At 37.3% G+C, this 18,417-nt stretch overlaps 1 protein-coding gene across 1 annotated transcript in view; it reads right to left on the bottom strand.

Moving 5' to 3' along the window:
- Positions 1-18,417, bottom strand: part of LOC150087739 (carnitine O-acetyltransferase-like) — a 93,640-nt gene that overhangs the window by 30,961 nt on the left and 44,262 nt on the right. The window contains exons 5-8 of the mRNA XM_090369862.1: positions 12,377-12,430; positions 10,687-10,852; positions 5,316-5,487; positions 4,749-4,927 (exon numbers count right to left, since the gene is read on the bottom strand). Coding sequence (XP_090225988.1) covers positions 4,749-4,927; positions 5,316-5,487; positions 10,687-10,852; positions 12,377-12,430 — 571 coding nt within the window. The remainder of the gene's footprint in view (positions 1-4,748; positions 4,928-5,315; positions 5,488-10,686; positions 10,853-12,376; positions 12,431-18,417) is intronic.

Here is an 18,417-nt window from a genome sequence, read left to right on the forward strand (position 1 = left end):
AAATCCTTAGATGGATAGCACGATGGCTTTAGGGGACCAGGCAGGAGGTTGTGATAAATGATTATTCCTCAGATTGGGTTAATGTAAGAAGCGGGGTTCCCCAAGGATCAGTATTGGGACCACTGTTGTTTTTGATTTTCTTAAATGACATCTATGAAGGGATACAGGGTGTAATGTCTAAACTTGCAGAATCCAAAAGTCTTCGACCTTTGGATTAAATTTGATTTGGCTTACTGGCACACTTAGCGTTGTAGTGCCCTTTATAGACCTGTTAGTTTAACTTGTGTTGCAGGGAAAATAATGGAGTTACTAGAAGCATTGCAGGATCATCTAGACAAGACAGCAGTAATAGTTAAGACACAGCATGGGTTTATTAAAAGGAGGTCTTCTTTGACCAATTTGATTGGATACTGCGATGTGGTCAAAAAGGAACTGGATGCAAAAAATAATTTTGATATCATATACAGTACTTGTATTTCAGGAAAGCTTTTGATACTATTGCACATGGAAGACTTCTGTACAAATTGGAGTGGTATGGCATTAAGGGTAAGTTGCTACAATGCATAAAGGGATTGTTGAGTGGAAGACGACAGAGAGTGGAAATCAATGGACACTGCTCTTCATGGACGAACGTTATGAGTGGGGTTCGGCACTGGGCCCATTGTTGTTTTGTGTATTAATGATATTGATGAAGGTATATTAGGCTTAAGATGATACAAATTTGCAGATGATACAAATTGGCAGGATTGTTAATGACAGTAAAGACAGTATGCTACTCCAACTGAATCTAGATAAGTTGGGCAAACGGGCTGAGAAGTAGCAACTGAAATTTAACATTGACAAATGCAAAGTACTGCATATAGGTAGCAATAACCGAAGAGAAACGTACCAACTGTGTGGTACTACACTCAGGGAAGTGGAAAATGAAAAAATACCTGGGGATAATTGTGCAGTCAGATATGAAGTTCACTGAACAGGGCAGGTCATGGAGTCTTGTCAATGATATATAGGAATTTTGCTCTCAGGGACAGGGAGCTGATTATCCCATTGTACAAGGCAATGGTCAGGCCACACCTCGAGTACCGTGTACAGGTCTGGAGGCCTCATTTTAGGAAGGATGTAGAGTTGCTAGAATGAGTACAAAGAAGGGCAACAAGGTTGGTAACGGGAACAAAGGGATGCTCTTACCAAGAAAGGTTTAAGTTCTGCAGATTGCAGCACCTGGAGAGTAGGCACATGTGAGATGATCTGATTGAGGTGTATAAGGCCTTGAATGGGTTGAGCAATCTGAATGTATTAGTGATTAGTATTAGTATTAGTAATGGGTGCAAGAAAGCCTAGGGCTTATGCTGCACCAGCCAAAAAAAAAAAAAAAAAACGAATAAAACAATGATAAAAAAAAAAAATTAATAAAAGAAAAGGAAATTAAACCTGTCATCCTATGCACTTCCCTGCCCTGAAGGTACTATCCAGATGACCTTTGAATTTCCCCAAACTGTCAGCCTCTACCACCCATGTAGGCAACCTATTCCAGTAATTTATAACTCGCTGGCTGAAATAAAACTTCCTGCAGTCCAATCTAAACATTTTCCCCCTGTAACTTGAATTTATGGCCCCTAGTTCTAGCATCATTTATAATCTTGAAAATTTCCTCCTCATTCATTTTACTGATGCCTCTCAGAGCCTTAAACACCTCAATCAAATCTCCTCTAAGGTGTTTAGTTTCCAAACTCTGCAACCCACATATTCTAAGTCTTTCTTCATAAGGACCCCTTTTTGCCGATCTCACCAGGTGAGTTACCCGTCTTTGCACCCTTTCAAGAAGCTCGGTGTCTTTCTTTAGGTGCGGTCTCCATACTTGAACACAGTATTCCAAGTGTGGTCTAACGGGAACAAAGGCCTTATATAATGGGATTATCACGTTCCTATCTCTACTTGCAAAAGTTCGATAGATCATCGATAGAACACCATGGACCTTCCTTGCAACCTGTTTGCAATGCTCAGAGAATTTCATGTCTGACCATATCGTAACACCCAAATCCCTTTCCTCCAGTACTGGGTTTAGTTGAACTCCACCAAGTGAATAAGTTATTTTGGGATTACTGTTTCCCAGATGTAATACCTTACACTTTGTTGGATTAAAGCATAGCTGCCATTTTTCTGACCATTCCTGAAGTCTATCTAGGTCTCTCTGAAGAAGCTCAGCTTGACAGTGATCATTAACTACTCTACCAATTTTAACATCATCTGCAAATTTAGACATCACACCCTCTATCCTTTCATCAATGTCGTTTATGAAAATTAAAAACAACAGTGGTCCTAATACTGATCCTTGGGAGCCCCACTTCTTACATCAACCCAATCTGAGGAATAGCCATTTATCACAACCCTCTGCCTCCTGACCTGAAGCCATCCTGCTATCCATCTAAGGATTTTCCTAGTGATTCCAACCTGTTCCAGCTTATAAAGCAACTGCTCATGTGGGACTGAGTCAAAAGCTTTGCTGAAATCTAAATAAACAATGTCAAAATTATTCCCTAAATCCAGCTCGTGAGTGACTCTTTCAAAATAGCGAACCAGATTTGTTAAACATGATTTTCCCTTTACAAAACCATGCTGAGTATCCTTGAGAATTTCAATTCGATCCAAATCATCCTGAATTCCACCCTTGATCATTGCCTCCATGATTTTCCCTACCACTGAAGTCAGACTGACAGGTCGATAATTTCCCAATTCACTCTTAGAGCCACCCTTATGTATGGGAGATACATTGGCACTTTTCCAATCCAAGAGAATCTCCCCAGAGTCTAGTGATGCTCGCATAATTAGCCTCAATGCACTCACTTGCCACCTCCCTTAAGATTATAGGGTATATTCCATCAACTCCAGGAGCCTTACTGGCCTGTAGGCTCGAAAACGTTTTCATTAAATAATCTTGTGAAATTTCAATATCATTAATTGCATATTTTTCAACTTCGCTCCCACAATTTCCCATTGCCACAAAAGGTTTTTCATTTGTAAATATCGATGCAAAATAACTGTTGAGTTCATCTGCAATGGCAGCTGGTGTATTTAATACTATCCCCTTTCCCGTACGTAAAGGTCCAATCTGGTTTGTCCTGCTCTTCTTGGCATTTATATATATGTGAAGAATTCCTTATTCCCCCCTCTTTGCTCTGTTTGCTAGTGATTTCTCATAAACTGCCTTTGCCTGTCGAACCTTTTCTGTGGCTCTATTACAGATCATCTTGTAGCTGTTATAGGCTTCAGTACTTTTTATTGCTCTGTAATCTTTCCATGCCACCTTTTTCTGCTCAAATAATGTGGCAACTTCACTATTCATCCAACTTGGAACCCTCCTCGTGGAGTATTTTTTTAATGGTAAATATGCATTTAAGGCATCTGTGATTAATGTTTTAAAAGCATACCACAGTTCAATTGTATTCATTCTCTGTGCGATATCTACCCAGTTAATAGAGGCCATGTAGTACCTTAAGGCATCGTAATTTCCTTTTCTGAAATTAAAACCCATTCCTTTGCCTTTTACTACTGCTACTTCTCTCATCATCATCCACCGTAGAATTCCGTGATCACTTCCTGCTACTGGTCCCTCTACTGTCAGCCCTGTTATGTCATCTGATTCATGGGTGATGATGAGGTCTAGGATATTCTTTTCTCTAGTACTTTCCCTGACATGTTGATACAAATAACAGTCATCTAGTTTATTTAAAAATTTTGTTCCTCATGTCGAGTTTCCTTCTCATTTACTCCAATCAATTAGAGGCAAATTGAAATCACCCATAATAAGACATTGACGCTTACTTGCCCATTCCATTTGCATGTAGAGGCTTTCGTCATAATCTTCACAATCACCTGGTCTGTAGATTACTCCTACTCGCATTATACCTTTGTTTGCAACTATCTCATGATGATGGGATGCTTCCTCTTGCTCAGATTAAGAACATGAGGAGACATAGATTCAAACTGAGGAAAGACAGTTGTAGAATGATGTGCGGAAATTTTCCTTTAGCCAGCAGGTAGTTGTTTGGTGGAACAGACTTCCATCTTTTGTTGTGGAAGTTGATAGCCTAAATAAATTTAAGGCTAAGTTGGACAGGCATTTGGAACAAACAGAGGGGTGAAATGGGAGGGTTGTTTTGGCTGATGCTGCATAAGGTTGCTTTCTTGCATCGTATGCTTCTATTAATGCTAATGTGTGTGTGGCAGGGGGAAGAATTAATGTATTCAAAGCAGGGAAATTTAAAGTGGGTTTTAATAACAGATGAGTACATACAAGCAATGGTGTTTGTATATTCATTTGTAATTTCCTGAATACGTGCATAACACCTAATATGCCGTTAAATGAGTTTTATTGAAATAAAGTGCATCTGATAGGAAAGAAAATAATAGCTAATATTATCAGAAATGAAACATAATTCATCCCAACCAATCAAGATTTTTTTTTTTTTTACTTGTAGAGTACAGTACAGTATAGTGTCTTATGTAATTCAAATTGAAATATTCCTATAATCAGCTAGAGAGTAACCGATTATGGGAATAAACTTCCACCTAATGTTGGGGAAGTGTAGTGTCGATAAAAGTTTTTTTTTTTCTAGATAATCTGTATAAACTTGCATTTTTTTCCCAATAATAACAATAATACTAATACTATACTAATTTCAAGCAGTTGAAAAGCACTCTACAGTTTTTGTGAATGTATTACATGTATAAAGTAAAAGTTCAAGTACCTGAATATTCTTGTCATACCATCTATTACCTCCATTCCAGGCAGATCCTTGTCCATGAGATACATGATATAGATTGTGTGTAGGCTCCTTTGAAGAAATTTCAGGGACTATGGTTTTATCAAGACACAAGACAAATATAGCTTCTTCTATGGATACCAAAGCTTTACTATTGATTTCATCTAATTAAGCAAAAAGAAAAATTAAGGTTGTTTGTTTTTATTAGAATACCATTTTACAAGTATAGTTAATATTAGTTCACTATTAAGAAATAAGTAATACATTTCTGAACTTTCCTAAACAAAATAAAAAAAAAATTCTAACAATGTTATAATACTGTATTAAGTGTTTGGGTTCGGTATTTGTGAGAGTGGGTGGATATAGACTGGGGAGAGTTGCACAGCCGCAATAGTTATCCTAAGGTTCTAGCCTATAAGGATATCTATTGACTATATCAATGAAAGTGTGTGTTGTATGAGTGAGAGATGTATGTATGAATATGAATGATCAAAAAGGAAAATGATTAAGTTACATTTGGCAGATTTATATAAAAAATTGTTAAACAGTTACCTGTAAGGAGGCAATCATGAGCTTTTTTCCATTTATCCCTACTCAAAGTTGTAAGAACTCCCACAGGAACAGCTGGTGTTTTTGATTTTTCTACAATCATCTTCAGCAGCATTAATAGCTGTCCCTCATTTAAAGATTTACCATTATTATCATATACATTCATCCTAAAAAACTGAAAAATGAGCAGTTACAATTTGAATTTGAGAATATATTAAAAGAAAAGTAAAGTATTTTAAGTAAAGACATTAACTACAAAAGTACTTTTAATTTTTTAGTGATATATATAGACACATTTCTTCGTACATTTGGATTTATTTTTATTTTTATTTTTATTTTTATTAAGAGAACAGAATTTTACACTGATAGTAGCATAAATTACTTTTAACCATAAAATAAAATAATAAATTTTCCCCCAACCCCATTAAAGCCACCCTGATGCACCATTTGTGGATAACAGCATCAAAACCACATCAGTTCAGCATGATGCCAGTATGTTTAAAGAGGGTCCAGATGTATAGCAACTAGATGAGAATCCTCTCTGCTCTTTAACAAGGCGCCTCCGTAGCCAGGTGGGAAGGAGCAGCAGTGCATAGCACACGCTTCTTGATTAGACCGGGGTTTGAACCTGTCACCACCAGATGCGGAAAGGTCAGGGAATGACCACCGCATATTCCCTGAGCAATATGGCCTTAGTTGCTAATGCTCCTAAAAACCAAATAACAACAACAACAGCTCTTTAACAACGAATTCAAATGAACCATTTGGGCTCCAGATTTGCTCTGATTTCTTATTAAAGATTAATTTATTTAATTATCAAAAATTAGGAAATATAATGTGATTACTACCGGTGAAATAATAAAACCTTAGTTATTAATAAATGAAATACTGGCATAATGATAAATATATATGTGAGTAACGGTACTACGTTATTATTATTATTTATTATTATTAGCTATATCCAGCTCAGGACCCTGGGTGTGCCAAGCCCATACTCAGCAAATGTGAGCCCCTAGGGCATTAGGTTCAATGATTGAAAATGCAAAAAAAATTTTATGAATGGATAAATAGTTGTATGCACATATTTGTCTGATTTGTCAAGAATGTCCACCTTGACTGGCTTTGTACGTTCCTTCTTAAATATAAATAGAATTAAACTAGCCATTCACTTGTGACATGACTTGGTGCTAGGTTCATTCTAGTTAAAACAGAGAACATGGGTTAATATGTAATAACTTCGGAGCCAAATATTCTCAAAGCTGCCATTAAGTTATACTATATTGGCTCACAAAAAGGTTTAGAAATATTCATAAACAGAATTAAAAACAGTTGGTAACTGGACTAATTTAGCACAAAGTTTAAAGAATGCCAGTTACCAGAAATTACTAGACATAGAGGAAAATACAAAAAGTCCATTATAAGTTAAACAGTGAGTGATGATGTTTGGGAAATAAAGGCTGACAGTGAGTGTCTTATTCACACACATTGCACCTCCAGAGTCAAAGCAAAACATGATCAGTCTTCTTTGATTTATTTTGGTGTTGGGCTTAGGGGAGGCTTAAATTTTTCTAGGTTAAGATGAGCCTCTCCTGGTGTCTCACTCAACTACAGTCCTACTTGCTTTTCCTTGAGATCTGAGCATTTATAGACCTCACAACCACTCAAAAAATTTTTGCTATTCAGATTTGCAGTGTTTTAAAATTTTCTAGATTTTAGAAAGATTAGCTAATGGTTGAATAGTTTCAGAGGAGTCCATTTTAATCAATGTCAAGTGCTCACAACTGAACTTAATTACATCTGTCAATGTTTATAATATCTACCTTCTTTCGTTTGTTTTCACAGGCAGTAGGTGGATTGATAGCGGTGATGAGATTTCCTCGTATTGCAATACTTTCTGCAGATAGGTTTAGATATATTACAACTTTGAAATATTGGTTTAATATACTGCATGGTAGCTCCCATTCAACAATTTCTTTACGTCTGTTTTGTCTGCTTGTCATTACTGGAGATCATCTGCTATCTCACAAGAGATCATTTGGTCCAGAAATAAACTCTCATGACAGTCTTACAAATAACCAATTACCCTCTTGGAGTAGTCATCTGTTTTAAACTAGTGCAATACCAGGGCAACTGATTACAAAATTAACTTTGTTCTGCTGTGAGAATTAAGACAGTTATATTATCTATGCATTTTAAATCCTACTTGGCAGAAAAACAAATTAAAGGACACGACAGTCCTGCAAGAATTTTATAAAGAAAGAAATTTTACCCATTGATACGAGTTCCAGATTACTTTCTATTTCTGAACCACACGTGCCAGCAGCATGATGCAAGTGCACCACCTCTGGATTTCGAAGTAATACACAATTTTTAATATTTTCATTAATTTATTGAAACATTAAAACAATTAAATTCTTTCTTTCAAAATACAAGTACTTTCATCCATCGATCACGAAACATTGGCTTGGCTGTACAAGTAAATCAGTCAAACTTGAGTTCATTAAAATATTGCATGTATTTGAAAAATTGGTGAACAAAAAATTTATTCCCACATGCACCACCTTGCAAAATATCCTGCCGGCGCCCATGATTCTGTACATCATTCAAGGAGTAATAAATGCATTTAAGTGACTATGAATCAGCCATGGTCAAAAATGCATGACATGAAATTTCCATGCACCCCAGGGGCATATTCAGGGGTGGGCAGAGGTGGCATATGCCTGCTTAACCAAAAATTTGAAATTAAAGAAAAAGAACGCAGAAGGCGTTCTACAAAAAAAAAACTCAAAAACCTTGTCACCGTGACCCCCTCTTACAATGATTCCAAGCCCTGATTTCCATGCCCCTCTTACAATGATTCTGAGCACTGGTCTCCATGCCCCCCTTACGATGATTCCAGGCCTTGGTCTCCATGCCCTCCCCTACAATGATACTTGGATACACCACTGACACACCCCCCTCCCACAGCTGGAAATCTGTGGAGTATAGAATCCCATATTTATTCATCAGACTTGCACCATCTGCATCTGTGAAAACACTGGAATAAACTTCCTGCTAACAGGAAGTTTATTCCTGTTAAAAACACACACACACACATACACACTTCATCAGTGCATCCCTCAAATAATATGACAGCTTTACTCTTTCTTGTATGATACACATAAGGCAATGAATCTGAAAGTGAAAATTTCATTTCAGCCAGAGAATAACTGATTATTGGAAATTTTTCATCTGGCTTGTGAAAATGGATAGTTTGAATTAAATTAAGGAAGAATTAAACAAATTATTAGAGGGGATGAAGTAATGAGGTGTTTTGTTTTTTTGTTTTTTTTGGCTGATGCTATATAAGCTTACTTCCTTGCATCATTTCCCATTACTAATACTAACTGACCATCTGAAATACATATATTGTTTTCAGGTATAAGGAGAGAGGAAAAGGAATAAAAGAACAAGAGGGGGAAGTGAGAGAAACAGAAAGTGAAGATAATACATAACTAATAAAAGATGCATAATATAAATACATAATTACATAAAAAATTATCAAATGAGGATGTCGCCACAACTTGCAAAACCAGCCTCTTGTCAGATGCCAATGGCTGGAATTGCAAGCAAAATATCAAAATCATGTCTTCATTTCTGATGTAAACCACAAGTTGATGGGTAAAAAGCATGAACATAAAAGAAAATAACAAATTTTGTTACCAAAATCAAAAAAATTTTAATTACAAAATTAAAGGAAGATGTAAAATAATTAGTATTAAAAGGGGATATTTTAGAAAATGGCTTGTGAAATTTACAGATGACACAATGAGATGAAATTAATAATAACAGAAATTTCTAGAGACAATATTTTAGCCTAATATTAGTTAAAGTAAAAAGATTTGAAAACGTAAATAAAAGTAGCTCAGAGAAGTATAAAGGGATATAGAAGCAATGACATGAAATATATAGAGAATTTAGAAATATAGCAATGTAGATTAATCATTCCCATTTATGTTTATACCTTTTTTACCCATTGGCTTGAGATTTACATCAGAAATGAAGATATGCTGTTGGTATTTTGCTTGCAATTGGCACCTGATGAGAGGCTGGTTTTGTAAGTTGTGTGGCAACATTCTCATCAGGTTGTTTTTATTTAATTATGTATTTTTATTATTCATATTTTATTAGTTATCTATTATCTTTACTTCTGTTTCTCTCATGTTTTTTAAGTTTCTCACTTATCCCTCATGTTCTTTAATTCCTTTTCCTCTCCCCTTATCCCTGCTTTGCCTAAGTTTAGCATCTGCTGCTTTGGATTACACTAGACTAGTGGTGTACAGCCTTTTCCCCATACAGGGGTCATATTCAGAGTTAGATTGTTTCGCGGGCCGCACTGAGTGATTCGAGAAAAATTAGTATGTTATATTTTTAATGAAGTGTACTGCACATATACTTTTGCACCGCCACTAAAATCAAACAGAAGGTGTGCCATAATTGCAGTTAGGGAACATTTTGATGGCATCTCGTATATATAGACGATTCTGGTCGGGTATGTGCATGTTTGATACAAAAAGTAGATAAAAGAAACAGAATTCGTGACACCAACACATGGCTTCGTAACTTCAACACTTTCACATATTCGCTGCAATGAGCTCCACAGTCTTTTAAATTTGTTTATTTCCACTTGTTTTAATATCGAAAGTCAACCATGGCTTTCGACATTAAAACATGAAATAATAAACAAATAATTTTTATAATTAACAAAATAAAAATGCTTTTTAGTTCACTTTCTGCACGAGCCATATAAAAATTATTATTATTATCATTAGCCATATGGTGCAAGGAAGCCTGAGACTTATGCTGCACCAGCCAAAAAAAATTTCTGAATTACCCTGAGATAGAGAGAGAGAGAGAGAGAGAGAACAAGAGTCAGAAGTAGAGGGGATTCATCAAGAAAGAGAAGAATGATGATTATCCAGCTCAGTACCCTGGGTGTGCCAAGCCTATACTCAACAGATGTGAGCCCCTGGGGTTGTTCACAGGCCATAGATTGGACACCGCTTCACTAGACCAATTCACCATTTTTCTTATTTCTGCATTTATGTTCTTTAACATATTGTTAAATAAGCATATAGTGAGGATTCAAGGAAGCACCATTAAGTGTGCACACAATGAAGTGAAAGTAGGGTAATAAAGGCACAAAGATGATAGCAGAAAATGGCGTCTCTCAAAGGCAAAAGGGAAAATGGCCTCTTCCTCTGAAGGAAATGCTAAAAGAAACACATTCACTTGGAAAATATTCTTTGTGAATACATACTAAGTATCATTTACATGTTTATTATGTATTTATTTAGCTGCTTCACAAAAATCAAATTATAATTTTAATCCTTACATGATTATTATGTATTACAACAATATGATGAGGTGGATTTGGTCTGAGGCCATGAAATACTTGTCGGTCACATATGTGGTCAGGAATGCGGCAGGTAGAAAACATCTTCAGATATTGATTCATGTCAAGAGGCTGGCCATGCATCATCTCTGGTGTCAGTGTACGCCTAAGGAATAACCAAATATTATTAAATTTTCAGTAATTATTTATCTTATATAAACTGTAGATTTCTTATTTAAAGGAATTAAACAGCTTTTTTTTTTTTTTAATAAAAAGTAAATTAAGTTATTCAGAGTTTTTGCCCCAAGCATAAGAAACTTTCATCCACAAGTGGATTCCCTATGTGTGATTGAGAAATTTGCTTACCAAACAGCCAATAATCCAAGAATGTGCTGATGATGGTGCTTAAATACACCGAATGGCAACTTTATTAGGTATACCTACCTAATAGCGAGCAGATATCCCTATTTGAAATTTGGTTGTTCTGTTTTAGTTATCAGAACAGCCAAATTTGTTGCAAATCTCTACTCCAAAGTGTTCATCCTACAGATACTCAACTGAATTGAGATCTGGTAACTGGAAAGGCCATTGCAGTAGGCTGAATTCACTCTCATGTTCCTGGACCTAGTTTTGTGCAGTTCTGGCCTTTTGACATGGTGCATTATCCTGCTGGGAAAACCCATCCATGAATAGATAACCTTCACTGCAGCTACAAGGGGATGTGCCAAATCAGAAATAACTTGTGAATAACTTGTAGCATCCAAATGTTGCTCCAGTGATATCATGGAACCGAGCTGCACCATAGAAAAACATTTCCTCACAATTACGTCAAAACCAGCCAGCATTGCTGACACCTTGCGCGATGGGTCCACGGACTTTCTTTCAACACATTCTGGTATTTCCAACATCAGGGACTGGGATTTGTCAGACCAAGCAATGGTTTCCCAGTCCCTGCACCCGTCCAGTGTTGGTGCTTCTGAGCTCACTGTACCATACTATATTGTTTTTTTTCCAACAGGAGTGGAAATTTGGTTTGGTCTTTGGCTGCAATATCCCATCTGTGACAAGGTACAGTGAGTTGTGTACTCTGAAAGGCTTCTTTGGTTATCACCTGTACTGGATTGTTATTTGACCGGCAGTAGCCTTTCTGTTACACTGCAAAGGTCTTATCAGCCTTTGTTGGCCTCTCACAGCAACAAGCTGTTTCTGATCCCAGGATCACCATTGGCTAGATATTATTTGGTAATTGTACTAATCTCTACAATCTAAGATACAGTCATACCTGAAAATCCCAGACGAGGTTTCAGTTACTGATATTTTTGTCTTGCCCATTCTGCATTGAGTTGCACAAACAGCATCTCAATGTATCTGCCCACTTGCTATCACACAGTACAAAAATATAATGTTGAAGGAGCACTCTATTTCATGAAAAGGATTAAACATATTCATTAAACATATTTATGTTTAATGAAGTAGCAAATCAGTGTATATACATTCTACAATTTGTATAATCTGTATAATTTGTGACAGTACAGAATGAATATTCCAGCTGAGGAGCAAAACTATAAACTTAATCAAAAAACTGAATATTACAATGACTGATTCTCTTCCAAATAATAAAAGTTGCAGTTGGATGCTATATAAAATCAACAGTGTTAAGTGCTAATTTTGCTTATAAAAAATTACCTACTCATCAATTAAATTCTTAAAATCCAGTACCCCAGCAATCACTGATGCTGCATATCTACAAAAAAACAAAAAAAGAGAAAAAACTTAACATTCAAATAATCAAATCCTTAAAATCAAATCGTGTCAGAAAACTATTTTAAGAATGATACTTCTCTTAACTACCTAGAAAAAACTACCAAAAGGATATACTCTATATAAGCTTTCCAGCATAATTTTTAATCTGAATTTAGAAATAGAAGTGGAACAATCAATAAGAATTATAAATAAAAAAGATGAAAGATGTGGAGATCCTTTAAATTTTGTGTATCCATTTCTCAGTTCATATTAATGTGTTTTAATATTACAATTTTATGAAAGTATTAATAAATCTAGGCCATTTAAACATCAAGTTTCTCTTTTTTTTATACTCTGGGGCAGTCATCCAGTGGCAAGAGGAGTTATAACTAATTTCGAAACAACCATACAACAGTATTCAGTTAACAAGCAGTTATGCATTTTTTTTGGTGGGACACAGCTAAATATGCCGACTACCTGTCGGGACATAATAGATAGTCAGCGAAATGGCCTCATTCAAACTGCCTCTGACAGCTGCTTTGCAGGAGGAATAGAGGTGAAGTCTGGTCAACACCTATCAGAAGTTGTTAGAAAGTTAGCTTTTTGAATTAAAGCCCCTTGTTTGGGTGTGTGTGTGTGTGTCCACCCTAATTAACAGATTTGTAGCCTATTATACAGGAAATAGGTCTGGACATCAGCATATCCAAATCAGCTCAAATTACTTTTTATAAAAATAAAATTAAGAATGACATTGGAGCCTATCATAACAGATAACAGATAAAGAAAGGGCAGTCTCACACCTATTTCGGTTTGACTTGGGGTGAGGATCCCCATATATCAGAATCATTTTTACACCATGACAACAAAGATGTACTTGGTGATGTGGGCAATTCGACAAGAACTGACAAGGTTGCTCAACATGGATGTAGTCATGATATAAACCCAGCTGTGCCTGCAACTATTTGCACCTTACGCATCTCCAATCTGGTGTTCTGCTCCGCTGTCATATGTAAACAGATTCCAGGCAATTGATTACTGGATAATGAGATTTATGAATAGGGTCATGGTCAACTCATTCACCATCTCCAAGGCTGTAATATATACCAGCCTGAGCATAATCCCATTACGAGTTTGCACCTCATCCCATACTATTCTTCTTCTTTCTCAAATGCCCACTCAGAGGCGGATTTAACGGCGGGCCCACGCCCTGGGCCCCGACTTCTGAAGGGCCCACGCAAAACCCCAACAAATTAGTTGAACATATTAGTTCAACTAATAGTTAAACTAATATGTTCAACTATTAGTTCGAAACTTTGTGATTATTATTATGCTATTATTAATTATATTATACATATATTATATTCAAATTTTATTGGAAATAAAACATTAATAGTACATAATATTTTTTATTTATTTAAAAAAAATGGTTAACATGTATTTTTATTTTCCCTGTCTTTCTCTTTTTTTTAAGGGACCCAATATTTTCTTCTGTGCCCAGGGCCTCAACCAACGTTAGTCCACTCCTGTGCCCACTGCTGTTCTTGACTCTACAAGTCTTAAAGGTTTTATCTCTACTCCATGTACCAGAAACAGTAATCCCATCCCTTCCAAAATATTAAAATCATTAAAGATTTTAATATTTTGGAAGATGAGGATATGGTTTCCTTCAACATGGTCTCCCTGTTCGCATCTATTCCTACACAGCTAGAGATTGCTTTTGCTAGGAGACTGTTGGACTATTGAACTTTAAAAAGTTTCTGAATATTTTCTTTTATTACATTCTTATCCATATTTCTTATTTTATTCTCACTGTATATTTTTAATAGTCTTATTTTAATGTTTTGTCGGCTGCAACAATATTTATTTCAAGAACACTCCTCTCGTTTTTGTTTCTTCAGTGCTTATACTACACCAAACTGTCATCCAGTTAACAGGGGTTGCACTGGCTATCCATATCAACTGGATGTGCTGCCTCAGATTTTGCTTCTTAGCCAAGAGCAAAACCCTCCCCCTCCTGTCTTTTATGTATACATTGCACTCTCCATGTTCAAGGCCTGTATACCTTACATCTAAATGGCAAAGTGTCTCTCATATCACTACAGTGTCTGCATTTGATGACTTAATGAGTACTTTAAATTCATCAAATTTATTTAATATGCTCTAGCATTAGTGTAGTGCAAGTATACATGCATGTGTTCTTAGTCTTAGTTATCCTAACAGCCCATCTATATACTTGTTCCATGATGACCAACCACAGGGTTTAATATCCCCAACACCTTGCTTTCTGGGCTGCTGCATGTTCCAATAGAAGCTGTTGTTATAGGGTTTTAGGAGCAGTAGCAACTAGGGCCATATTGCTCTGTGTATACTATCTGTAAATTGTGTGTTCTGTGGTCGATTTTCTGTTTGCTGGATGAAAAACCCAAGTTCCTGGGAGAAAACCATGCTACACGCTCCTGAGACTGACTAACTCAGCCATGTTGTGAAAATAGGCCTGTATAAATTCCTCATGTCATCAACGGGACTTGAACTCCCGTATTTTCCACCCAGTACTACCCACTAGGGCCAACAGAGGCAGTGCAAGAATCACTTTCACCTTTGACAAAAGCTCTAGCTAATCTATTACTATGTGCATTCTCCCCACCTCAAGCTATCAGCTTTCCTACCTACTAACTTCTTTGATAGCACCAGCAAATATCCTTGCATTCTACCCCATTAGCCTTGCATAGTCTCTCCTGAGCCAAAGAGATTGACAATGCTCTCAACATGTATTCTTTCCTATCATGTCTGGGCAGGTTGGAGACACTTTCAAATTTAACCCCAGCTCACCAATTTTTTTTTTTTTTTCAACATTGCCCTATGCTTGTTAAGTCAGCTTATCATAAGCAGATGATATATCAAAAAAAAAAAAAAAAATGATGTCCAGCTGAGATTTATTTCCAAAGGCTATTTGAATCTTAAATGAGGTGCTCTCATGGGCAGCACAGTTGGTAGGATTGCCATCCTCGCCACACTGAGTGGAAAAGACCTGAGTTCGAATCTCGTCGATGGCGGGAGGAATTTTTGTGGGCATTTTTCACAATGTGGCTGAGTAAATTCGGGTTTTTCCAGGAAATTCGGGTTTTTCATCCAGCTAAACAGAAAATCGACCTCGGAACACATGCAATTTACGGACAATATATACGAGCAACATGGCTTTAGTCGCCAATACTCCTAAAATCAAAACAACAACATCCCACTATCATCGAACCTGTAACTTTAAACCAACGGCAATGACATTCAAGGCCACTATTTTCATACAGTGGTCTTGACTGTCAGCAGAATGAACTTACCAGCACACTCACTGAAACCCCTAACATCCATATTGTTACTATTTAAATTGGACTATGAGTATAGCGGGATGAACGGAACCACATTCCTCACTTAGATTGACATAAGAAAACGTAAACAGTACCCCATTTTGCGGTAGGACAAGCTGTAAATCCCATCTGGGACAGGATTATCTGCTAATCCCTTCGGGGGTACGATTGATTTCCGCCAGGCCTCTTATGGCGATTTCATGTTTGCACTTGTGTCCCGTAACTTTACTCTCTGGGGTAGTACCATGCCTCACTTCTCCTAGTAATCTCCAAACTCTAGTAGGACCCCTTCCTTGCAGACTGCTTACTTTTTTAAACTCCATTCTGACCTGCCGTTCTTGGCAATGACATTCAAGGCCACTGGTTTTATACCAGTGGCCCAGCCTACCCTGGCGAAGAGCAGCCCGAGTATTGTGGACAGCCTGGCTCGCTTCCCAGTGGTGGTAGCGGGCAGCGTAGAGTCCCACTCAGGGCCCTTCGGCAAAATAGTTAGAACACAACACATACTGCACATCAACACACTACACTTTTTCTGGCTTTTACAGTGATTGTATTTCTTCACAAGAGTAATTATGGTGCGGTTGTGGAAAACAACCGATGACGCCAACCCAAACACTATGCTACTATACTCATCAGAATAACATCATGAAGTAATGATCACTCGACAAACACGGTTGCTAGGGACTAAGAAAGTTGTTTTGGAGATTTGTAGGTTGTTGTTGGGTTTTAATAGCATCAGCGGCTAAGGGCATGTTGCTCCATGTATATTGTCTGTAAATTGTATGTGTGTGTTCTCAAGTCGATTTTCTGTTTGCTGGACAAAAAGCCTGAGTTTTCGGGAAATGAAACCATACTACACTCGCCTGAGACTGACTAACTCAGCCACGTTGTGAAAAACACCCATAAAAATTCCTCCTGTCATGGATGCGATTTGAACTCAGGTCTTTTTCACCCGGTGGGGGGAGGACGGCGATCCTACCAACTGTGCTACCCACGAGGGCTCGGTTTGGAGACTTGTACAAGTCAGTCTAGTGGACGCAAAGCTGAAGTATAAGGTACTGTACTGTCTGTAAATTGCATGTGTTTCTTGGTCGATTTTCTGTTTGCTAGATAAAAAACTTCCGAAATGCGGGGAGAAAAAAAAGACCTTGCTTCCCTCGCCTGAGACCGACAAACTCAGCCACGTTGTGAAAAAGGCCCATAAAAATTCTCTCGTTGTCGACAGGGTTCGAACGAAGGTCTTTTCCACCCAGCGTGGGGAGGACAGCGATCCTACCAACTGTACTACCCACGAGGGCACAGAAGGACGTCATGGAGTTTGACAAATTTGCGAGGCACTGGCTTGGACTGGTGAATACTGCGTCCCACAAATGTTCGATGGGATTGATATCGGGAGAATTTGTCGGTCAAGGGAGCACACGAAATGCTTGGACATGGTCCTCTAACCACTTTGCTCAATGCTGGACTTATGACATGGGGCATTGTCTTGTTGAAAGAGTCCTGTGCTATCTGGCTACATGGTCACCATTTAAGGCAAAACGCGGTCCGCAAAAAGGCTGAGATGGCATCTGTCGATAATAGTGTGTTCTATTGGGAAGAAGGGATCCAGTGATGTCCATATGGACATGTGTTTTTGTAAGTGACGACTCCTAGAACGTCAGTTCAACTCCGCTTAGAATCTCTGTGAAGGTCAGTACCACTGTAAAAGGAACAGATATGTGAGTAGTGTAGATTTGTGTGAGCAGTGTACATGTTCTGTTATTTTTCTGGCCACTTGACTGCCGAGAAGCATCAGTCACCTGGAGAGATGATTCAGGGTACTCGTCCAAACCACGGAAAGGTGGGCCAGCCTCAGTAAAGTTTGTACCATATCAATTCGAGACTCTGACTCACCTGATGTTGCCAAAAGGTGGGCCAATTCCTCTGGGAGCCCACTCCAGAGGAGGGAAAAAAATCCCGTAGTGTAAATTTTTAAAAAAATAATAATAAATGTAGAATAGAATGAAATAAAATAAAAAATTAAAAAGAAAAAAAACTTGTGGTGTAAATAGAAAAAAAATAATAAATAAAATAATAAAATAAAATAGAAAAGAGAGAGCGAGAGAGAGAGAGACAATACTATGCATGCATAAAATAGTCAATCTTTAGATGTTACTTCTTCCAACTCTAAGCATCTGTCGTCTTGTAAGCAGAAGCAAAATCCTGCAATTTTTGGAACACCTTATTGTTAAAAAGGAGATATTCTTCCTTTCCCAAAGAAAAATCACTAAAATAACATTGAGTTGCAAGCGTTAATCAGTATAATGAGTACACTCATAAAGCATATGTTTCCAGTTTTCCTTAAGTCCACACAGACATAATTCTGTAACACCCAATCTGAAACTCGAACTCATCTGAAACAACTTCTCGTTTAGCGATCCATGACCAGTTATCAAGAATGAAGTGTCCATTCTCATAGAAAAACACTTTTAACATATATGTCACATTTGGAATAAAATATCTTGTCACTACTCCCAGTTGAAGAATTGTCCCACTTCGTCTGCCAGATATCAATTAGTTCATTACAACATCTTGTTTTCTCAACTTTTGGACTATTCTGCAATTCTAACTCTATTCCTAAATACGTTGT

The sequence above is a fragment of the Mastigoproctus giganteus genome, chromosome 3 (assembly GCF_048544385.1).
Source record: "Mastigoproctus giganteus isolate SK-2022 chromosome 3, ASM4854438v1, whole genome shotgun sequence".
Taxonomy (NCBI): Eukaryota; Metazoa; Arthropoda; class Arachnida; order Uropygi; family Thelyphonidae; genus Mastigoproctus; species Mastigoproctus giganteus.